This window comes from Myxocyprinus asiaticus, chromosome 11 (assembly GCF_019703515.2).
Source record: "Myxocyprinus asiaticus isolate MX2 ecotype Aquarium Trade chromosome 11, UBuf_Myxa_2, whole genome shotgun sequence".
Taxonomy (NCBI): domain Eukaryota; kingdom Metazoa; phylum Chordata; class Actinopteri; order Cypriniformes; family Catostomidae; genus Myxocyprinus; species Myxocyprinus asiaticus.
In genome coordinates, this window is record NC_059354.1 from 37,677,115 (window position 1) to 37,702,016 (window position 24,902).

The window sequence follows — 24,902 nt, forward strand, 5'->3', positions numbered from 1 at the left end:
CATAACAATTATGGCCTACATGGCTCTTCATAGATGTGTCTAAACTTTTGACTTGTAATGTAATCAGTAATCACCTGCACACACAATCACACAATCACTGATGTTTTGAATGAATGTGTTTTTTTTTTTTTTTTGTTTGTTTTGTTGTTGTTGTTTTTTTTTATCTGGGGCTCAAACCAGAGGCTGTGTCAACCAGGCCCAAGCCCTGTGGGAAGACTGAGTTTACCTGTAGTAATCGCAGATGTGTACCTACTCAGCTGCAGTGCGATCTGTTTGATGACTGTGGAGATGGAGGATCAGATGAACAGGACTGCAAGGCTCGTATGTTTTTGGAGTGATACCAAATATTTCCTAAGCATATTTAAGAAAACCAACCAATATTATCAGAATAAAAGGAGTCTCATGGATTATGTGGATGCATGCTGTATCATATGTGTTTGGTCGGAACTGAAGTCAAGATCTAAAAGCCAGGCTTTAAATATCTTTGGAATTTGGAATGCCAAATTTCCAATGCACTCTAAGTCCTCGTGGTGGCGTAGTGACTCGCCTCAATTCGGGTGGCGGAGGACGAATCTCAGTTGCCTCCACGTCAAAGACCGTCAACCCGCGCATCTTATCACATGGCTTGTTGAGCACATTACCGCGGAGACATAGCGCATGTGGAGGCTTCACGCTGTTCTCCGCGGCATACACGCACAACTCACCACGTGCCCCACTGAGAGCGAACCACATTATAGCCACCACGAGGAGGTTACCCCATGTGACTCTACCCTCCCTAGGAGATCTGGCTGGAGTCACTCAGCACGCCCTGGATTCGAACTCGCGACACCAGACCCCCTTTTTTTTTTTTTTTTTTGCCTTTGACTAAGCACCAAATGAAAATAATCCCATCAAGGTATGGGGCAGTAGGTGCATGTATGCAGTGTGTCACTTCAAAGCTCTCTCTCATTCCAGCTTCAAATGGAGACATATGTGGAAAGAGGATGAATCCATGTGGGGAGGATGCAGTGTGCAATCAGACAAACACAAATGCAATTTGCCACTGCAAACCAGGCTTTCAGAGAAACCTCAGAATTAGAAAGTGTGAAGGTACTGTCAGACTATCTTCTCAATTATGTTAGCATTCTTTTGAAAGGGGTGCTTCCAGATTTTTTTATTTAAAGGCAAAGTGTGCAATTTGTGCGCCACCACCCACAGCAGATGGTCTTGCAATCTGTTTATTTGAGCGACTCGCCTGGGCAGGACATAACAACATTAGCCCTGTCCCAAATAGCATCCCAAATGTGGTTTCATGGCCATTGCTCACACTCTTCTGTGAAATCCATCCACGTTGCTCTACCGGCAGCACTTTGCATTAGCAGCATGAGAGACCTGGGTTCATATCCAAGTTGAAACCAGGAATCAATCGCGTTTGCTTAATCAGTGACGAGCGTGATTTGGAGGTTGCGTTTTTCCCTGTAACATTTCACTTTTACTCCACTATAGAGCCCTTAAAATATGCATTCCTTTTGACTGTATTACATCCTTTTCCATCTGAAAAGGAACTCGCTTCACAACTAGATTTTGGCAACCTCTCCTGGACATAAATGTTGCTCACATCTTTCAACACTCACTGGGCCACTGGGGGCAGTGTTTTAAATTTCGGTAAGCATATACCAATTTGTACTAAAGAAAAGTCAACCTACTCTTTCCGATTTTACTGTGAGATCAGGCTGCTCGATGCACACTTTTGCAGATGCCTCACTAATAGAGATCTCTCAGCAGACTATTACCCAACAGTCCATGTGGCAAAGGAGGATTGTGAGGGCTGAGGGTACCATTTGGGACAGGCCATTAGTTGTGAAATGCTGTGTGTTTGGGGCAGGAGTACCTGTTTTCTGAAAAATGGCAGACTGGGGGAGTATTTTAACCTGCTGAAAATGTTTTGCATGTAATAGAACATTTGTACTTGAAGGATTATGCACTCGCATAGTGTTTTTGCTGAGAATAAAGAGTAAGAGATGCAGTGAGCAGACCACATCTGACTTCTGTTTTTCCATGCACTCCGCATGTGAAGAAATCTATCATGGTGAACATGATATGCTAATGCACAAAGTAGTAGCTCCCAGTAAGCATTATTCCATGACTCCTGACTTTTTTTCTTTTTTGATTTTCAGAGATCAATGAGTGCCTTCATTTTGGCATTTGCTCTCACTATTGCACAAACACAAAAGGATCATACAAATGTACATGTGACAAAAACTATAAGGCTATGAATGGCAGCTGCATAGCAAAAGGTAAGGATCTATATTTTCTATTGACTTGACGTTAGGCTTCAATGAATATTCTTGTGACATTTTATTTTGGCATTTGAATCACTTAATTAGCTCATTTCAGGGCTAGACTTATATGTTTAAACCATAAAAAACTGATGCAAGAGTAGTGCTGTTAATGACTGTTTTTATGTTAATATGAGTGGTTCAACCATTGCATGTTGTAGTATTGTTAGTAGTATTTTTAGATTACAAATTGTACAATATGGTAGTCATAATGCAATACTAATATTAGTAATGTTAAGACCATATGCTGTGTGTGTGTGTGTGTGTGTGTGTGTGTGTTATATTAAAATATATGAATGTGTTGGAACTATTTAGCCTTAAGTAGTCTGTAATATATTGATTATCAATTACTGATTATTAATTGATTAAAATGAACATTGCTCTTTTAGGATGATTTATCTGTATCTGCAATTGTCAAACTGTTGTCTTAAACCGCAAATGGAATTTAGCCACTTTTCATTTTTTTTGCATATTAATAACTCAACGGGCAGGACCAGAAGATCGAGTGCTCTACATAGCTAATGACACTGAAATCCGAAGTTTTGTGTATCCATTTAACCAGAGCCATGGACACAAAGTACATGCTCGCATTGAGGAAAATGCCCGCATCATTGGGATGGATGCTCTGTATCACCAACACAAGTTTATCTGGGCTACTCAGTTTAATCCTGGTGGTCTTTTTTACAAAGAAATCCTAAACAGGAGTCAAACTAAAACAAATGTTGGCATCATAGTAAGTATCATGAGTCTCGTGGGAAGCATGTCGTCAAAGTTCTCAGGAATATTTAAGATTTATATTTATTTTTTTCATTACCTAATTGTTTTTTTTTTTTTTTCATATACCATATACTGTATAACTATTTATAAAATGTTTACTTTGAATACACTGTTGCTTTGGATAAATGTGTCTGTCAATTGGTTAAGTGTAACAAAAAAAAATGTATGTATATTTTACCACCTTTTATTGAGCCTTTCTTGGAAAAAATACATTTCTGAAGTACTGCATTGTTCATGTTATGAACACAATAACTAGGTGGTCCTCTTTTTAAATTGTTCAGTGTGTCACATTCTTGATTTTCTCTTTATGATAAACATTTAATAAAATCATATAAAATCATGTTTTATTTTTCCCCAAAGTTCGTTTTACTTCGTCTTATTCCGATATAAAAGGCAGACCATCATGATGCAGTCTCTGAAATTTTGACCGCACTTATTTATTAATTATTTTCCATCTAGACATTTTATCATACTTATGATTTTAATGATTCTGTGACGTCTTGACCCACTTTGGAATCTGGGTGATTTTTGCAGTGCCCAGACTTCCGCAGGCCGAGAGATGTGTCAGCCGACTGGGTCACTGGAAATGTCTACTGGACAGACCACTCTAGGATGCACTGGTTCAGTTATTACACAGCTCACTGGACCAAGCTTAGATACTCTATAAATGTGGGCCAGCTCAAGGGACCCAACTGCACTCGTCTGATAACTGACATTGCAGGGGAGCCTTACGCCATCACTGTCAATCCAGTCAAAGGGTAGGAGCATGTTTCAGTACTGTTTGGGCTGTAGTAATTAACCAACATTATCATTATATATGCCCCAGAATGTCAACAAAATATAAAATAATATTAAATTAAAATAAAGACTTTTTAAATTAGAGAATCAACTCATAACACAGTAACACTTTATATGGATACATAGTATTCTGTATATGCAAGGAAGACAAGACCAATCAAACTTCAGTATTCAAATATTAAAATGATGTCATCACTTTTGGTTACAAAATTTTAATGTTGAACATTCTATGTAGATTTTCAATCTTAAATTGGTAACACTTTACATTAAGGTTGTATCCATTAATGTTGGTTAACTACTGTACATTAGTTAACATTAACTAACAATGAACATTACTTTTACAACATTTATTAACATTGGTTAATCTTAATTTTAGCATGTACACATTCACTTTTTTTTTAATTAAATATATACATAAACATTACTTAACCTGTTATCAACTAATATGTACTAACAATGAATAATTGTATTTTTATAAATTAACATTAACCAATAGTAATTAATGCTGTTAAAAAAATATATATATTGTTCTTGACACCTAATGCATTTGCTAATCTTAACAAACATTAGAACCTTATTGTAAAGTGTTACCCTTACATTTAAAAAATAAAATGTTTACTAAAAAGTCTAGAGTCTGTACCTTAAAGGAATAGTTCACCCAAAAATGAAAATTTGCTGATAATTTACTCACCCTCAGGCCATCCAAGATGTATCTGAGTTTCTTTCTTCATCAAAACAGAATTTAAGATTTTTAGGATTTCATTTCAGGCCTCCTCCTTTAAACAATGCAAGTGAATGTACTCCATTTTTTTGGTCCAAAATGCATATTTAGAGTGCATCAAAATAATCCACATGACAAATAAAGTTCTTCTGAACCCAAATGATTGATTATTTTAGAAACAAAACAATACTTATATACCTTTTGACTACAAATGTTCGCTTCCATACATCTCTGTGACACGCTCATGAGAGGGATGACGTATGTTGATAAGGTCACGCGTCACGTGGAGGAGGAGGCGGCAGGAAGTGCATCATTGTTTACAAGAGACGGAGCACTGTACAAAAGTTTAATTGTCTTTGCTGTAGATTTGTATTTGTATAAGTGTATTGTTCAAAATGGTCGTTTGGTGTGTGTATCCTGGATGCGTCAACCTTCAGAAACCCCAAGTAAATGCACGCAGGGAAAAATATTAACTTTTCAACGATTGCCTATACATGATCATGAGCGATTGAAGCTCTGGCTTATTGCGCTGAACCTGGATATCAGTACACCCTTACATTCTCTCAAATATTGGAGGGTGTGCAGTGAACATTTTACCTCTGAGGATTTCAGACCATCGAAAGAAACAAAGGGTCGATATCTGAATTCATTGGCTGTGCCCATGCTGTTTTTCCAGTGAACTCAGGTATGTGTGAAAACTTTGTCATTGACACGCCTCCCTCAGCACTCCACTCCTCATCACCTGATTTCTAATTCTCCGCACCTGCACTCAATTCACTCAATCATCACTGCCTGCATAATTAACTCACCTTCACGCCACTTCATTGTCAAGTCTCACATAAAGGACTCTAGTTTGACCGCGCTGCTCTCATGCAGTGTTTATTTACCTGTCTGTATTTGCTCTTGATCTTCGTCGATATCTGTTTAGTGCTTACCCTGCTGTTTCGCCTGTTACCTCTTCATCAGTTTGTGAAGCTTCTCTTCTGTGTGATATCACCTGTACCATTGATCTCACTGTGTAAACACTGTAAATCCTGTGAATCTCAGTAAACGCTCTCGCACTTGGTTTCACTAACTACAATATTTCTGCTAAAGAAAAAGCACAAGTAGATAACACAACGGTATTGATCCGAAATAAAGTGTGGTTATTTACTGCGGTAATGTTTTTTATTATCTTTTGGAAATTATATATATTTTTTTATATTATATTGTTTTGAAATAGTTTTGGACTGTTTTGGTTTGTGAACAGCGCTTGGTCTGTGGTCTGTGCAAGTTTCTCTTGTAAACAACGACGCACTTCCTGCCTCCTCCTCCACGTGATGCGTGACCTTACCAATGAGCTTACGTCATCCCTCTCATGAGTGCGTCACAGAGATGTATGGAAGCGAACATTTGTAGTTAAAAAATATATAAGTATTGTTTTGTTTCTAAAAATAATCAATCGTTTGGGTTCAGAAGAACTCTATTTGTCAACTGGAGTCGTGTGGATTATTTTGATGCACCCTAAATATGCATTTTGGACCAATAAAATGGAGTACATTCACTTGCATTGTTTAGAGGAGGAGGCCTGAAATGAAATCCTAAAAATCTTAAATTCTTTTTGATGAAGAAAGAAACTCAGATACATCTTTGATGGCCTAAGGGTGAGTAAATTATCAGCAAATTTTCATTTTTGGGTGAACTGTTCCTTTAAGCCAGTGTTTCTCAACCTTTTTGACACCAAGACCCCCCATTGTGGGAGATTAATATTTGAAGACCCCCCATGTAGGCTATTCGATTATTTATATTATAAGATATATCTATTATAAGATTTTTCCTCTAATACTTCTACTGTAATGATGGCAAAGCTTGTTTTTCAAAGTTTTTAATTAAACTACTAGCCTCAAGAGATTAAAACAGTTCATCATAAATTTATGTGATTCCAGAAATATCTTACTGTGTATTCTTCATAAAAAGCAAGCTGTTGAAGGGAGTTGTTACATTTTTAGCATTTTCAGTAAATTTAATCATAACAATTATATACAAATTTAAATAATGTACCTTAATTGAAATAATTTTGAAATAATAGAGGCCCCCCTGGAAGTGTGCTGAGTCCCCCTAGTGGGTCCTGACCCCCTGGTGAGAACCAGTGCCTTAAGCGATTTGGGCTGAATTAATGCATAGATTCTCATTTAAAAAAATGTAAACACTAAAACTGCTCTGCGGTTATGTTAATGTTGTTGATTAGTAAAGGAATATTATGATGAAAGTAAAGCTTTGGCATGTTTCAGGATGATGTATTGGTCAGTAATAGGCGATCACTCACACATAGAAGAAAGTGCAATGGATGGCTCAATGCGTCGGGTGCTTTTGGACAAGAACCTTAGGAGACCCACAGGTAAGTTCCTGTATTTGAACACTTTCTTTTGGGCCCTTGGCTGCTTTCTTTAGTGTACAAAATGTAATAAATGGGACAAGGTCAAGGTCGGAATGCATTTTTATGGGACCTTGTAGATCTAATATCCTGTTTTGAAGAAAATTGGTATATCACAGCACTTTCCTAATTTTTTAAATTTTAAAAGAAGTTTTAGGGGGAAAAGAGGGAATGTTTTAGATGCACTGCCTTTAGGTAAACCTGCAGGCATGTTCCTCAGGGACATGCTAAGTACAGCTACATTTTAGCATGGCCTCCTTTATAGGGGCCAATGTGACACCTCCAGTGCAGTTTTAGGAATCCATCATCTCTAGAAAAGGAACAAAATAGCAACATCCATGTCTTTAATCAAGAGAGGAAATAAAATGAGTCAAGTAATGCAAGCTCAGAGAAATTTGGGGCAAACTTTTGCTGAATTTGTATCAGGAAGAGCAAAAGGACATGGATCTGAAGCTTTCATGCTGTATAATTCCACATTGCAACAAGGGTTCCAGGAATATTTCACCCATAAATTATAATTTTCTCATAATTTACTTACTCTTGTGCTGTCTCAAACTCATATGACTTTCTTCTGTGGAACAAAAACAAAGATATTTTCATCCTTCCATCTTTGACCGCTTATTTGGGACCGGGTCACGGTGGCAGCAGACTAAGCAAAGTAGCCCGTACATCCTTCTCCCCGACCACATCCTCCAGCTCATTCTGGGCGATCCCACGGCATTCCCAGGCCAGCTGAGAGATATAATCCCTCCAGTGTGTTCTGGGTCTTCCCCTGGGCCTCCTCCTAGTTGGACATGCCCTAAATACCTCCACAGGAAGGCGACCAAGTGGCATCCTTAACAGATGCCCGAACCACCTCAACTGGCTCCTTTCAACACGGAGGAGCAGCGGTTCAACTCCGAGCCCTCTCGGATGTCAGAGCTTCACACCCTATCCCTTAAGGCCCAAACATACTCTACGCAAGTACGTGAATGTAGACACACCTCGCTACGCTTGCATTGTGAAATGTGTCAGCGCTCAATTCATAACAACACAAGTACGCGTTGCATTCTCAGCATTGCCGCAAGGGGCGCTAGAGTGGATTGTCATGGTGGACTCGGGCAGCAATTTGAATTGAATCTTTTCGTTTAAAATATATACGACTTTTCGTACCCAGTCCATTCAAACAAACTTGTTTTTTCTCCGTGTCTATCCCCAATCCTCAACTATAGACTCATCTACCACATCCGGGCTGCATCCAAAAAACGTAGGCAGCTGACTTGCTGCCTTATCAGTTAATGGCTTAACTGACTGCTGTTTTGAATGAATGGAACTCTTAAGGAACTGGCCTCCGAACAGTTTGAAAAGCACCTTGTTTTCATCCTGCCTCAGTATATAGCCTCCGAAGGCAACATTTTCCTGGTTTCGGACACAGCACCAGTTTCGTAATCACGCCTAAAAAATCTATTGCCCACTTGTGGTCTGAGGTTTGTAATGCAAGAGCGCACGTAATGTATGTACAACGGAACCACACGTTGGCCATGCATTGGCCAAGCGCTCGCGTCTGACACCCTACGAAGAAAGCTAATTTTGGCCGCTTATATTCGCGATCTTATTCTTTTGGTCACTACCCAAAGCTCATGGCCATAGGTGAGGGCCGGAATGTACACCGACTGGTAAATTGAGTGCTTTGCCTTCAGGCTCCGTTCCTTCTACACCACCATGGTCCGGTACAGCGACCGCATTACTGCAGACACTGCACTGATCTGCCTGTCAATCTCACGCTCCAACTTTCCCTCACTCGTGAACAAGATCCTGAGATACTTGAACTCCTCCACTTGGGGCAGCTGTTCTCTCCATACCTGAAGAGAGCAATCCACCCTTTTCTGGCAGATGTTTTAGATGGCAAGATATTTTCATAGATACTGTATATCATGTGTTCATATCCAAACAATACAAGTTCATGGGGTCCAATACTTCCAGGAAGTGTAATCAAGAGTGAAGAAGTGTTACTATTTAAATTGAACTCTTTACTGTATATTCAGTAGAATACATCTGCAGTCTCCTTGGTGCGATCATGATTTGAAGCTCATGTGTGCATGCACCGTGTGAAATCAAGCTTCAAATCATGATTGCTCTTAGGAGTCTGCAGATGTATTCAACTGAATATAAATAGTTAAATATTTAACTATTTAAACTGTAAATAGTTCAATTTAGAACCATATTTTCCAAAGGAACACTATGTTTTTCCTATTAAAACATATTGGGACATTTTGGTGGAACATATTAAAGGGCTCATCCCTTTTTTGAAGTTGATTTTGTCTTTTGATAGTGAACTTTTGGGAGTACACTTGTATAAGCTAACAGACATGGTCAAAAACAGTTTTGGGGTCTTTATTTTTCTTTATTCCTCTTGTTCCTTATACAACCTAACAAGCAGGGTTCGATTTACCACCAAAACAGTTCAGCTATTGTTTTAAACCAAAATACCCTAATTTGATGCTATTTTAAAACCATTTCTTTAGTCATATTACAGTCTCACGGAACCTAGATGAATGAAACCTTCTTAGGCTACATTCACACCACAGCTGAAAGTGGATCAAATCAGATTTTTTTCACTCACATGTGACACAGATCTGTTAATTGGAAGATCGTGTGAACAGCCAAATCACTTTGAATCTGACATTTTCAAATCCAATCTGGACCACTTTCACATGTGGAAATAGATCAGATACATATCTGATTTTTTCGAATGTGTCTTCTAGGGATATACCTGAAACTGAATACCCTATTCGGAAAGGCACGAATAATGACTTCAAAACGAATAATGGATTCATCCGAATAATATAAAAAAATATTTGTTTGACTGATAATCCAAGAAACACATGCATAAAGCAACATTGAAAAATGAACATATTCAAAATTACAATGAATTTATGAATCTGTACAGCCAATATTTCTAAAGTGTAAACCTTCTGAATGAAAATACACACCATGTGATTTCATATCGGATGGGTGCAGTCTCGACTCCGTTTGCAGTCTCCATTAATTGTGCGTGTCTGGAGCTTGTCAAGTGTAATATTAAGAAAGATACGACATCATGTACACTTTACACTTCTTAAAATGTCTATGCTAATGTATCACACGATTCACACATGATTCCCATGTAGTTATTTATAGCCTAAACCTGAGCATGATGTTAAATTCCTGACCTGAAGTGTTGATTTAATGTCTGAGCTCATCTAGCTGTCTCTTAAAGTTAACCACATTTATATTCACATCAGCAATTAAGGTAATTATCTGGTTAAGACTTTATTCCAATAAAAATGCTCCATAAAGGTTTAAATACTCCATATAGTATTCATCTATTCTGAATATTCCTGCTTATGTAAAACAAAGAAACTGAAACTTGCTCTGTCTTTTTTCTTCTTGTTCTTAAACTGTGCTAAATTTGAGAATGTTAAGTGTTCTTGAGCTCTGAAAAGGTGCTGTATAAATTTAACATTATTATTATTATTATTATTATTATTATTATTATTATTATTATTATTATTTAACTAAATAATGAAAAAATCCTGATAGACTTTTGGGACTTTCACCTTTTTGTAGGCTATATTGATTTATTATATTTCTTTTAATGCTTGAATTTGTATTTATTATTCACTGCAAAATGTGTGCTTTACATTTCACATTTTGCTTGACACCTCCTGCCTCCAGAATAATGTTATTATACATGAACAGACGAGCAAAAAATCTGTTTCAGACAGATATTAATATTAGAAATACCAGGAGAAACATAAGTTAACAACATATTCCATAGATAATATGGCTAACAAATTCAGCTTCATCTGGTATGAAAAAAAATTATAATAATTATAATTAAATAATAATTGTATAATAATAATAATAATAATAATAATAAATATTAGTAATATTATTATTAGGCTATTATTATGAAAAGGCATACACAAGGAAAATTTTATATTTTATTAGTAGAAACTATAATTGTAAGAGTAACATTTAAAAATGGGCGTTTCATTTAGTTTTGACGCACTTCCTGTTTAAGCCCCTCCCACACCCGGTTCTATCTGAATACAGAGATGGATACAGATAATTTTGTCATATGAACAAATACAGATACAGATACTGGCTTCACTGCACACCCTTAATGTTTTCGGTTTGAACAGCCAGGTCAGATTTAATGTGATTTTTACACAAATCTACCTCAACATTCATAATTTACATGCTTGATTTCCAGCGTATTTACACCTGTTATATTTTACACTTTTAAAGGGGTCATAAATTTTTTTTTTTTTTACCAAAACAGTCATAATTTTGTAATATATGATCATTTTCCACCCTGTCTCAGACATCGTTCTGAAAAGCTTGATTTTCACCTCCTTTAAACTTCAATTTAAACGGCCTTAGTTATGATTGGCTAACAGCGTGCAGCCCCTCACATTCAGACATTTTTGAAACTCAATCGGAAGAGAATAAACAAGCACCAAAACATTAGAAAGTTACATTTCACGGTTTACACATAACACACATCCAAAACATTGCATCTGAGTATATTACACACTTCATCTCAAGCACAACTGTTAACACTCACACCCTGTCTACACCGAACGCTATAATCAGTGATGCTGTCTACCATGGAAGCGTCTGTTGCGGTGCGTCACTCCAACAGTAAACAAATGGGTGTCCTGTTCCATTTTGCGCTGGTGCTACTAATGCCAACAACACAAAGAAACATTTCAGAAAGTTTGTGTCAATGCGCCTGGTGTAGACAGCCTCAAGCCATTGCCTTGCTCGCGTCAGTGGACGCACCCGGTGTAGATAGCGGGTCAGCATCATAAACAATCATGACATTTAAAATATTAATGAATGGAACTGTTTACTTACATTTTTGATCGGGTCCAATAGTGTTTTTAACTGCCTCATATCCTTCAGCAACAATTCCTTGGCAAAGACTCGTTTTATGACTGCTTCACTAGATACACACATCCAGTTTATCATCCTGCACTGAGGTGCACATCTCCGGAAATGAATCAAAATGGTCAAAGATGTCCATCTAGTGTGTGTTTACATACACCAACAATTAAAAATAGCGCTGATAGGCAAAAGAACAGTTTGTCTTACCTTAAATATATGTAATGCTGTTTTTCTGCTGTCATTTGATTTTATGGTGTGTTTTGCTCATAGGTAATATTACACTTGAACTTCGATGATTATTTAAATTCAACCACACGAAGGCAAATGACTACATAAAAATACTTTATCCATCGATGGTCTTTCTCCATCACTCGTGGACATATTATCAAATAGACATGTGTCCTATCTGTGTTAAAAATGTATAATTAAATTTTTTATTATAATTTAGTTCATTATTCATACTATAATGATGAACATGCCGGAGTTTGTTATATGCATGCTCAAGGAGTACTACATGCATGTGGGTCAGTTTAGGAGTGTTGGCTGTTCAGACCAGTGTCTGATATGGGCTATATTTAAAATGTCATGTGAACAACCGAACAAAAAAAATCAGATTTGAGTAAAATATCAGATCTTGGCCATATTCATCTGCGGTGTGAACGTAGCCTTAGACATCTCTCAGTGCACAATGTCCATGTCCATTTTCAAATATGTGAAAAAACACCACTTTTAGAACATTCTGTCCCAACACTGTAAAAAAAAAAATTCTGTTGTTTTTACAAAAAAACAACAACTGGCAGCTGAGGTTGAATCACCGTAGAAATTACAGAAGGGCACATGATGATATGAAGTTCATCAATAGTGGCCCTTCCAGGAGCAATGACCAATAAATACGTAGAGGCAGTGCTCAGTGTCACTCACAAAAACACTAAACACCATCTGGGTAACACATGTGAAATTTAAATAATGCAGTAAACATTAACTAAACTACATCAAATATAAAACAGAACACCCCAAATTACATAACCGATATAAAAAATAAGAAGAAACATAACTATTCCCATAAAATATAATGAAATGTAATGGGACATGCAGGGAATTCTGGGAACGCCTGATTACTGTTTTTTACTGTCATTTTAACAATAATTTACCGTAAAAAGTACATGTACTCTCTTGTTAAACATAATATAAATTTTAACCGTTAATTATATGGGAAAATCATACTTTTTCTAACATTTTACTGTAAAACTATATGTATTGTCTTTTTAAATATATTTAAAAAAATGTATGTATATTTTACGGTAACTACTCATTTACCAATTTACTTTTTTTTACTGTAGCATTATTACAGTATTTACCGTTAACCGTTTACAGTAAAGGTCTTGTTATCATTCTGAAAAATAAATCTCTTCCTGTCATTTATCTCTAGGATTGGCGATTGATTACTTCAGCCAGCGTGTGTATTGGGCTGATGCCGAGCTCTCTGTCATTGGCAGTGTCCGATTCGATGGCTCAGACCCATTGGTGGTAATCGATGGCAAGCAAGGTGAGAAGAACAATTGAAAGAGAAACTGATAAAATATTGATTTGTTCCATTAGTTTATACACTTTAAAATGTCTTTTTAAGTATGTGTGTGTGTGTATATTAATGCTGATGGTTTCTTTGAAGACTTTGAAATTACCATTTAGATTGATTTAAAAATGTCAGTTATCTAATGTCTTTACATCACTTCATCCCTGCACAGGAATATCACAACCATACAGAATAGACATTTTTGAGGATTATATTTATGGGGCAGGACTGAAAAATGACGTTTTCAGAATACACAAATATGGCAAAAAACCTATTGAACCTCTTGATCTGGGATTTGAAAAAACAACTAATGTCCTGATCTCCCATCGGTTCAAGCAACAGGATGGTAAGAGAACACTTTTAGTCCAAATGTTTTCTACTTAGTGCTGTTTCTTCTGAACATAGAGAATAATAATAATAAAAAATAATTCAGGGGTTATGTGTATAGGTCCTAAGAGAATTTTGATATAGATTTGGACCTACCACTTTTTCAGAGTTTCTGTAAAATAATTGTTTTTTAAGATTTTGAAGGTCAGAATATCATCCTCCATCATCTGATCCAAGCAGCTCCATAAACAGTATTTGGAGGCAGTTTTGATGTGCTTGTGAAAGCAACAATCCAAGTTCATTTTACAGTAAATCACCAGTGTCATATTTACAGCTACATTTTCCTGGAACAATGAAATGTATATGTATCTATTTTCACTTAAAGAGAACACCAGGTTTTTTAGTAATGTCCTCTGCACCTCATTGAGATTTATAACACATTTAGAACATTTAGAACAAAAATGATTACAGCTCAACAGTGACGCAACATTTATTTAATTCTCCTACATGATTGAAGATCTTCACATGCTCTGTTCCGAAACCTAGTGAGATGTCTTGCGTACAACTGCCTACATAGGCAGATGCATTCTAAGGCAGCATCCTAACTGAAATAGAACCTTAAAAGTGACTGATTTGGAATGCTCTATTTAGGCAGCAACTCTACCCACCAGACAAATAGTGATACTTGTGTGAATCACATGGGAGACTCAACTTGCTATTGATTTCAGTTTAGTGTAACATAGCATTAGATACTCTTAAGAAGCATACAAATATGTTTCACAAACAAATATTGAGTGCAATAGGCCATTTTATTTAGTTTGACTGAATCAATACTTTTCAGCGTTGGATGATATATATTTCTAATTAACATTTCTCTCATCTGTCATTATGAATATACTGTATGTTTTCACTGAGCTCTGCGCATTGCATTCTTGGATTGATTTATCTTCAAAGGATGCTTTTATGGAATGCTGCCTTATGGAGTATTCACACAGGATGCTTTCTTGTATTCAAAAACAGCTAGATGCAGTGCAGTGGAATGGAACAAAACATGGGTTTCTGAAGACATGTTTTTCAACTTAAATGTTGTGGTCATGCCGTAAAAATTTGACAAAGAATTAAAAAGCATTGGAACAGCCTTTGTAAAATGATTGTGCTTATGACTAGGTTTTGGACAGAGCATTAATGTCTTCTCATACGCTGTCCTTCTCTGCTGCGGATCTTGGTTGCTATTTATTTATTCAGGTTGTGTTTATGACCTTGCAACCTTAAAAAGATCTTTCTGTTGTGGTGGGTTTGTAGTGAGGGGCAGCTGAGCCAGTCCCCACTGACTCATTAAAGTCAGAGATCTAGTCTGGTGTAGAGACTTGCATTGCCAGCAAAAAGCTAAGAGTTTGAGGTTTGATGTCCTCAGCAAACACTGACAACTGATACAGATTTTCTCCCTTACACTCCCGACATTCTTAAGCTACAACTTTCAAATATGCAACTTTTGAGGCGGCAGTTTGAATGCTTTGAGAAAATAAATAATTGAAAGCAAACCATTACAAATGTTAAATCACAGTGACATGATTTCATGGCATGGCTAGCTGTAGTTGGTGGGAAAACGAGCTTTAAAAAACATTACAAAGGACAGGAAGTCACAGCATCTTATTTACAGGTGCATCTCAATAAATTAGAATGTCGTGGAAAAGTTCATTTATTTCAGTAATTCAACTCAAATTGTGAAACTCGTGTATTAAATAAATTCAATGCACACAGACTGAAGTAGTTTAAGTCTTTGGTTCTTTTAATTGTGATGATTTTGGCTCACATTTAACAAAAACCCACCAATTCACTATCTCAATAAATTAGAATATGGTGACATGCCAATCAGCTAATCAACTCAAAACACCTGCAGAGGTTTCCTGAGCCTTCAAAATTGTCTCTCAGTTTGGTTCACTAGGCTACACAATCATGGGGAAGACTGCTGATCTGACAGTTGTCCAGAAGACAATCATTGACACCCTTCACAAGGAGGGTAAGCCACAAACATTCATTGCCAAAGAAGCTGGCTGTTCACAGAGTGCTGTATCCAAGCATGTTAACAGAAAGTTGAGTGGAAGAAAAAAGTGTGGAAGAAAAAGATGCACAACCAACCAAGAGAACCGCAGCCTTATGATTGTCAAGCAAAATCGATTCAAGAATTTCGGTGAACTTCACAAGGAATGGACTGAGGCTGGGGTCAAGGCATCAAGAGCCACCACACACAGACGTGTCAAGGAATTTGGCTACAGCTGTCGTATTCCTCTTGTTAAGCCACTCCTGAACCACAGACAACGTCAGAGGCATCTTACCTGGGCTAAGGAGAAGAAGAACTGGACTGTTGCCCAGTGGTCCAAAGTCCTCTTTTCAGATGAGAGCAAGTTTTGTATTTCATTTGGAAACCAAGGTCCTAGAGTCTGGAGGAAGGGTGGAGAAGCTCATAGCCCAAGTTGCTTGAAGTCCAGTGTTAAGTTTCCACAATCTGTGATGATTTGGGGTGCAATGTCATCTGCTGGTGTTTGTCCATTTTGTTTTTTGAAAACCAAAGTCACTGCACCCGTTTGCCAAGAAATTTTGGAGCACTTCATGCTTCCTTCTGCTGACCAGCTTTTTAAAGATGCTGATTTCATTTTCCGGCAGGATTTGGCACCTGCCCACACTGCCAAAAGCACCAAAAATTGGTTGAATGACCATGGTGTTGGTGTGCTTGACTGGCCAGCAAACTCACCAGACCTGAACCCCATAGAGAATCTATGGGGTATTGTCAAGAGGAAAATGAGAAACAAGAGACCAAAAAAATGCAGATGAGCTGAAGGCCACTGTCAAGGAAACCTGGGCTTCCATACCACCTCAGCAGTGCCACAAACTGATCACCTCCATGCCACGCCGAATTGAGGCAGTAATTAAAGCAAAAGGAGCCCCTACCAAGTATTGAGTACATATACAGTAAATGAACATACTTTCCAGAAGGCCAACAATTCACTAAAAAAATTTTTTTTATTGGTCTTATGATGTATTCTAATTTTTTGAGAATTGGTGGGTTTTTGTTAAATGTGAGCCAAAATCATCACAATTAAAATAACCAAAGACTTAAACTACATCAGTCTGTGTGCACTGAATTTATTTAATACACGAGTTTCACAATTTGAGTTGAATTACTGAAATAAATGAACTTTTCCACAACATTCTAATTTATTGAGATGCACCTGTAATTGTCCATAAATACTACTTCAACAATTGCTCAGTTAATACAATAAAATTATAAAAGAAATAAAAATACAATTTACCTGATTGGTAGTCTCATGCCAATATTACACTTAAGTACAGAATATTTTTATCTAACCTTGATTGTACCTTCCAAAAGTGTTAATCTGTTTAATGAAATTATTGACAAAATTGATAGTTGACAGAGGTTTATTTTTTATGATTCTGTCATCAATAATGAAGATTAGAGAAAAAAGACACATCGTTATGATAATTAAATTACTTCAATTAAAACATACTGTTGACAAAATATTATTTCAGGAGCTAGACAGTTATCTAGATATTTGTATTTTGTTTATGTTGATAAATGTACATATGTTGATTATTTTCTCTGTTTGATACATTTTTACAGTAAATTAAAATATATAAACATTTATTTAAGCTTGGTCATTTATAGTTTGACACATAATTTAGCACATCATGGTCAACTAAAATATTATTTTCGTCAGCAAATATTATGTAATTTCAGTCATAGTAAAATGGACTAAAATAAATGAAGAAGACATGACAAAATATTGAAATACATTACGTAAATTTAAAATCTGACATTTGAAAATTACATTTTCACCAAAAGACAAAAAAAATAAATAAATAAAAGAAAAAAAAAATTTGACTAAAATTGTGTTTTATCATCTTCATATCCAGTGGTCAATCCCTGTCTAAGGATGAGCTGTGATTTTATGTGCTTGCTCAGTCCGACCGGGGCCAGTTGCACGTGTCCAGAGGGGAAGACCTTAGTCAATGGCTCCTGTATTGACCCCAGTATCTCAGGTTTGAAACTCCACTCCATAGGTGCTCACATTGCTTTGTTCTTTGCTTTCATAATTCAGCTGTTATCTTATGATTTTGTAGGACCATGTTAATTCCATGTCCTTGCAAAAAAAAAAAAAAAAATATATATATATATATATATATATATACACACACACACACACACACACACACAGTTGTGCTCAAAAGTTTGCATACCCTTGGTGAATTGGTAATATATGTACCATTTTTAAAGAAAACATGAGTGAGCAGGCAAAACACATTTCTTTTATTTCTTATGGGATTCATATTCAACTGTAGGTTATAACAGAATGGCACAATCATAAAACAAAACATTGCAACAATGAAAAAAAAGAAATGACCCCTGTTCAAAAGTCTGCATACCCTTAGTTCTTAATACTGTGTATTACCCCCTTTAACATCAATGACAGCATGCAGTCTTTTGTATTAGTTGTCTATGAGGCCCCAAATTCTTGCAGGTGCCCATTCGTCTTGGCAAAATGCCTCCAGGTCATGCAAAGTCTTTGGTCGTCTTGCATGAACCGCACGTTCGAGATCTCCCCAGAGTGGCTCGATGATATTAAGGTCAGAAGACTGTGATGGCTACTCCAGAACCTTCAACTTTTTCTGCTGTAACCACTGGAGGGTCAACTTGGCCTTGTGCTTAGGGTCAATGTCATGCTGGAAAGTCCAGGAGCGTCCCATACGCAGCTTTTGTGCAGAAGAATGCAAATTGTCTGCCAGTATTTTCTGATAACATGTTGCATTCATCTTACCCTCAATTTTCACAAGATTCCCCATGTCTTTAGAGCTCACACACCCTCAAAACATCAGTGAGCCACCACCATGCTTCACAGAAGGGATGGTATTCTTTTCACTATAGGCCTTGTTGACCCCTCTCCAAACATAGCGTTTATGGTTGTGACCATAAAGCTCTATTTTGGTCTCGTCACTCCAAATTACAGTGTGCCAGAAGCTGTGAAGCGTGTCAAAGTGTTGTCGGGCATATTGTAACCAAGCTTTTTTGTGGCATTGGTGCAGTAAAGGCTTCTTTCTGGCAACTCGACCATGCAGCTCATGTTTGTTCAAGTATCGTCGTATTGTGCTCCTTGAAACAACCACACCGTCTTTTTCCAGAGCAGCCTGTATTTCTCCTGAGGATACCTGTGGGTTTTTCTTTGTATCCTGAACAATTCTTCTGGCAGTTGTGGCTGAAATCTTTCTTGGTCTACCTGACCTTGGCTTAGGTCATCAATAGATCCCTGAATTTTCCACTTCTTAATAAGTGATTGAACAGTACTGACTGGCATTTTCAAGGCTTTGGATATCTTTTTATTATGCAGGTCTTTTGACAGTTCTTTTCTGCTCTGCATGTCTCAGTATCTAGCCTGCTCAGTGCATCCACGTGAGAGTTAACAAACTCATTGGCTATTTATACACAGGCACTAATTGCAATTTAAAAAGCCACAGGTGTGGGAAATTAACCTTTAATTGCCATTTAAACCTGTGTGTGTCACCTTGTGTGTCTGTAACAAGGCCAAACATTCAAGGGTATGTAAACTTTTGATCAGGGCCATTTGGGTGATTTCTGTTATCATTATGATTTAAAAAGGAGCCAAACAACTATGTGATGATAAATGGCTTATGATCACTATTCTTAAATAAAAGACTATCCTTAAATCATGCATTTGTTTGCATGATCAGTCATATTTTCAAAATTTCACAATTTCTGCAGGGTATGCAAACTTTTTAGCACAACTGTATATATATGAGTAACACATGTGTTTCTTCGAGTTAATATATTTCAATATGGTAAAGGTGAGCTGTGTCGACCAGCTTGTGAGAATGGGGGACGGTGCATAGCCAATGAAAAAGGAGACTGGCGCTGTTACTGTTGGCCCAGTTTCTCTGGGGAACGGTGTGAAGTCAACCACTGTACGGATTACTGCTTAAATGGAGGCACATGCACAGGCTCACCTATTGGTAAGAAACTCTATCAGCCTTGTTTAAGCATATGATTTTTTTTATAGGAAAGTTTAAACAGTTTTTGATCTAACATAAAATTAACCCAGCATGAAAAGTAGATAATTTAAAAAAATATCAAATGGGTGCATCCCCTATCCACTGCATTCGTCAAGCTCAAATGTTTTTTTTTCTTTTTTTCTTGAATATATGTAATTCAATAATGAATAGTTATTATTTATAGTTAAATAACTGCAAACCAACATTTGGTCCCAAACTAGCTAGGCCCTATAGTGATTTCTTAATTTAGGCTAAATTTCAAACCCTGTTAATCATTCTATATACAGTATGAGTTGTCTATTTTGATGTTTATTGCTAGAAAAAGAACAAAATTATAGATCAGGATTTAAACTGCATCAAAACATGTCCCAAATATAGGTAACAACATTGCAAAAATTGCAAGCCCCATGTAAAATTAATTGAAAATAACATATATCATATAATATTTAATAGGACCCTCTAAGGTTGACAATCTACATTTTGTTCTAATTAGTAGGCTGCTTATGATTAACATGGCAGTTACTACATGCGGCTACAGTGAAATTATATCAGGTACCCAGCAGTTTCATTAATTTAATCTTCTAAAGGTAGAAGACACCTGCCACTTAAAATGAGAGGCGTGTGTGCCAGTGATAAAGGTTATAATGTATAATTGTTCAGGACTGCCTGTGGGCTCTAATTTGTTTGATAACATACCATTGATCTTTTTAATAGAGCATTAATTTCAAGCCAAGCACTTTTGTCCCAACAGTTGAAACAAGATTGCTGATGACAGAATGAGCCTAGTGTTTGTGTCTGCACCTCAATTAGATTTAGTCAAGAGTGTCATATAACAGCCTCATCTATCGTAATCAATCAAATGACTTGGTGACGTGCACAGACCTTAGCAAGGGCAGGGGCGAAAGGACGTGGACAGAGTGTGAAGAGAATGAGTGTGGCAAAAGTTGTTGAGCAGGAGGGGGAGGGTGGGGGGCAATAGTTGTTGAGCAGGGGGGTTGTGCTGTAGTAAAGACACCTCCGCTTAAATCTCCACACTCTTAAAGGCACATCCGCTTAAAGGGACACCTTTACATTTGTGAATGAAAGTTCTGTGCACGTCAGTGAAATGACTGATGAGGCACACAAGAAAGTAATTATCCCAACAGTTTATGCCCCTGAAGTTTGACACACATAACTTTCTCTTGTGATTGTTTATGGCCGAGTGAGGTGCAATTTCAAATATTAAAAGATGAATATGATTGGTTACATTAGTAAACCTATGAACTAACAAAAGACAGGATTGCTTTGCTCAGAACTGTAAATTTAACTGTGTATTCTGTTGCTTAATTTACGTTGGGTTATTTTTTTCTGTGTTCACAATAAAGCTTTGGATGCAACCGAGTCCCATTTGATGTCAGAGTTTGGTCCGTTTGGTCTCTGAAACTTGATGTTTTTGAAAATTGTTGTGCAAGCAATCTGGAATAACTTGCAGAAGTTAAACACTTATGATTAATTATTATTTGCCTATTGAAGAATGATGTATTTCTCAATGCTGCTTGTCTCAACTGAAATTGAGACATGCTAGGGGAGGGGTGGGGTGTGTAATCGAACTCAGGTTCGGACAAACAAAATTTAACCAAGTGTGAAAAGATCCACTATTTATTTGTTCGTTTTGGTACATGGGAGTACTGGCACCTATTTTTATTTTTTTTTTCCTTTTTGAGGACTTTCCAATACTGAAAACTTCGGAATGTAACTGATAGAAACCCAAGTCTGATGCTCTGATACTATATATCTATCCACTCCAATCATAGGGAAACCCACTTGCCGCTGTGCAACAGGCTTCACTGGTCCTAATTGTGAGAGGCGGGTTTGTGATAATCACTGTCTGAACGGAGGCACGTGTGATGTAAGCTCTGGAAACCAGCCCGTGTGTCGCTGCTTGGCAGAGTACACGGGTGACCGCTGTCTCTATCGTAAGTACGACTGACTATAGGGGTTTGCTTGTAACCAACAAAATTATAGTCAGAAACTACATTATAACTCATCAACTGATTACAAACTGATGAATTCCACTGCAGTGCCCTTTTAATTCAATATCATCATAATTAATTTTGCTTTTTTAAATAATGTATGTACCAAGTAGAACAGAATGAAAGAAATGTGGAGAAAAATATACAATCTCCAGAGAGAGCTACTATGTTTTTTTTGTTTTTTTTAATTTTTTTTATTTAACATATAAGACAAATTACTAATTTGTGGTTAATGGAACAATTGTTTTTTACTCTCCACAAGTGGTAGGAATAATAAAAGCAAGTAGTAGACTAGACTTAAAAGGGCATTTGCCAGCATTTGAACAATTTGTGACCAAAGAGGCTTCTAAATGCAGCTGTAAAACCTTGAGGTGTTGCTGTGCTTTGCTGATAAACTATTTCCTCTTTAGCCTTTGTTATTATAATATGTTGAAAAACAATTTAATCTGAGCACCAGTTATGCATTTTCAGTGCTGTGCACCCAAGGGCTGACACGTTTTCAACCTGGTACTAGCAGATATTTGATGTGGATAATTACATCTCATTAAAGCTTTGTCAAATTCCAGTTAACCTTGCACATTATGTGAAAGAAGTTTGCCCCCATATCATAATTAGGGACATTTCTTGTGAACCCCCTCCCCCCCCGTTCCTTTACAGACATCTGTCATCACTATTGTGTCCATTCCAAAGCATGCACGCTCTCCAGCTCGGGACATGTTGAGTGTGTGTGCCCAGCTCGCTATGAAGGGATCAAGTGTGATACTGACAAGTGCCTGCGTTGCCATGGAGCCCCGTGTATCATTAATGGAGACACAGGAGATGTGGCTTGCAAGTTAGTTGGCTGTTTTTTAATAACAATCTTGTTTTATTTTTTTGGACTAGGCTAATTGAAGGCATTTAAATGCCAAAGCTCATCCTTGCCCTAATCAAAATATAGTTTACTTTTTATAAAGAAGGTTTAGAGGTGAAGTGTATAATGTCTGCAGCACTAACGTCACCAAATGGAAAAACTGGTTTTCTGAACACTATTAGTCATTCAAACAGATAATGCAACCCTAAACTAATGCCATTGTTTGAGTCAAAGTTACTCTACTCACGCTTTTTTTTTTATGCGCATTTCGAAAAATCGACTAAAGAAAATGTGAGTCATTGAGCGTTTCCATCCACTACGTCATGTGCATTATCTTGAGGGAGTCCCCCTTGTCATGAGGGGAGAGTTGTATTTGTGGTACTTTAGCAATTGTGCATTGCTTTATTAAAGGAATAGTCCACCCAAAAATGAACATTTTCTTACCATTTACTCACCCTCATGCCATCCCAGATGTGTATAAATTTTTTCTTTTGCAGAACACAAAGAGTTTTTGGAGAATATCTCAGCTCTGTAGATCCATACAATGCAAGTGATGGTGGCCAGAACTCTGAAGGTCCAAATATCACAAAGCCTTCATAAAAGTAATCCATACGACTCTTCTGAAGCGATCTAATCAGATTTGGGTGAGAACAAACCAAAATATAACTCCTTTTTTTATTGTCTTTAGACACAATCATGATTTCAAGCTCAATTACTCGTTCCTAGTGCTTGACACATGTGCAGAGCACTAGATGGCGCTATAGGAAGTGAAACCGAGCTTGAATTTCACAGTCGCCCAGGAGACTGCTGTCAAGATTTAAAGTGAAAAAGGAATTACACTTTGGTCTGTTCTCACCCAAAACCAATTGGATCGCTTCAGAAGACATTGATTAAACCACTGGAGTATTATGGATTAATTTTATGATGCCTTTTTGTGATATTTGGACCTTCAGAGTTCTGGCTACCATTCACATGCATTGTATTTAACCTTCAGAGCTGAAATATTCTTCTAAAAATCTTTGTTTGTGTTCAACAGAGAATTGTCATACACATCTTGGATGGCATGAGGTTGAGTAAATGCTGAGAGGTTTTTCATTTTTTGGTGAACTATCCTGTTAAATGCTGCCAGGAGATGCAGCAGAATGAGTGTAAGATCTCATTTAAATGAGGGCTAAAATGGCCATACTCTGCAAGCCTCTGTATACCCTGGAGCCTGCACTTAAATCTGTTCTGGCAGATTTTGAGGAACCACTTTAATGACCAGCTGTGGGTTAAACACTTATGGATGTCAAGGGCTACGTATGTGTGCCAAGATCGGACCTTTCATTGGACCAGTCACATCGAGCCACCTACACCAACCGACGAGTGTTTTGCCATCACACTTTATGTCCACAAATGGACAAGACAGGTTTTAAGAATGAGCTGTTTGTTTTAAGAATGAATTGTTTGTTTCTATCACCTTAATGCGCATTTTGACTTACGCAAAACTCTAGATAATCCATCTCTGCCTAGCACATTTAAGCAATTTTTTTGTTTTGTTTATGCGCATATCAAGCGTTTCCAGTCGGTTTATTTTTTAAGCACAAATGTAAAATTTGCATAAAAAAATAGTTGGATGGAAACCCAGCATATGTGGGGCTGGGCAGATTGGGATTCACAAACAAACATAGCAATGTTTTAAGTGCCACAGAGTTAGTGTTTACACTTTTAGGTGAAAATCATCCTACGAATGGCTTACTTAACATATCTGCATATTAAGCTGGGACAGCAGGAAATATTTTAATATCAAAAATGATTATACAGATCACCTTTAATGGCAAGCAGATGCCTTAAAATTGGCTGTTTAAAATGGCTAAATATAGCTAAATATAATTATTTCCAAGATAATAAAATTCCAGCAAGGATGGTGACATTCATGTAGTTTATAATGATACAAAGCCTAATTTATGTAATATATATATATATATATATATCCACCTTATTTTTCAGCAAAACTAGGGCGCCGCCATTAGCAACATTGAATGTAAACCACTTCCGGTATAAGCCACTTTCAGCTAATTTAGTCTTGCAAAAATACTAAGCTTCAGTAAACTTAAAGCAAATTAGTCCTATGGACAA

The 24,902-nt window shown here is 37.0% G+C and overlaps 1 protein-coding gene across 1 annotated transcript in view; it reads left to right on the forward strand.

Annotated features, from left to right (window-relative positions):
- The window catches only part of LOC127448473 (low-density lipoprotein receptor-related protein 1B-like), a 508,438-nt gene that overhangs the window by 467,407 nt on the left and 16,129 nt on the right, over positions 1–24,902 (forward strand). Inside the window, exons 73-84 of the mRNA XM_051711016.1 lie at positions 181–321; positions 955–1,089; positions 2,157–2,276; positions 2,810–3,051; positions 3,630–3,853; positions 6,885–6,991; positions 13,371–13,487; positions 13,687–13,860; positions 17,775–17,900; positions 19,719–19,883; positions 21,716–21,877; positions 22,592–22,766. Of these exons, the coding sequence (XP_051566976.1) occupies positions 181–321; positions 955–1,089; positions 2,157–2,276; positions 2,810–3,051; positions 3,630–3,853; positions 6,885–6,991; positions 13,371–13,487; positions 13,687–13,860; positions 17,775–17,900; positions 19,719–19,883; positions 21,716–21,877; positions 22,592–22,766 (1,888 nt within the window). The remainder of the gene's footprint in view (positions 1–180; positions 322–954; positions 1,090–2,156; positions 2,277–2,809; positions 3,052–3,629; positions 3,854–6,884; positions 6,992–13,370; positions 13,488–13,686; positions 13,861–17,774; positions 17,901–19,718; positions 19,884–21,715; positions 21,878–22,591; positions 22,767–24,902) is intronic.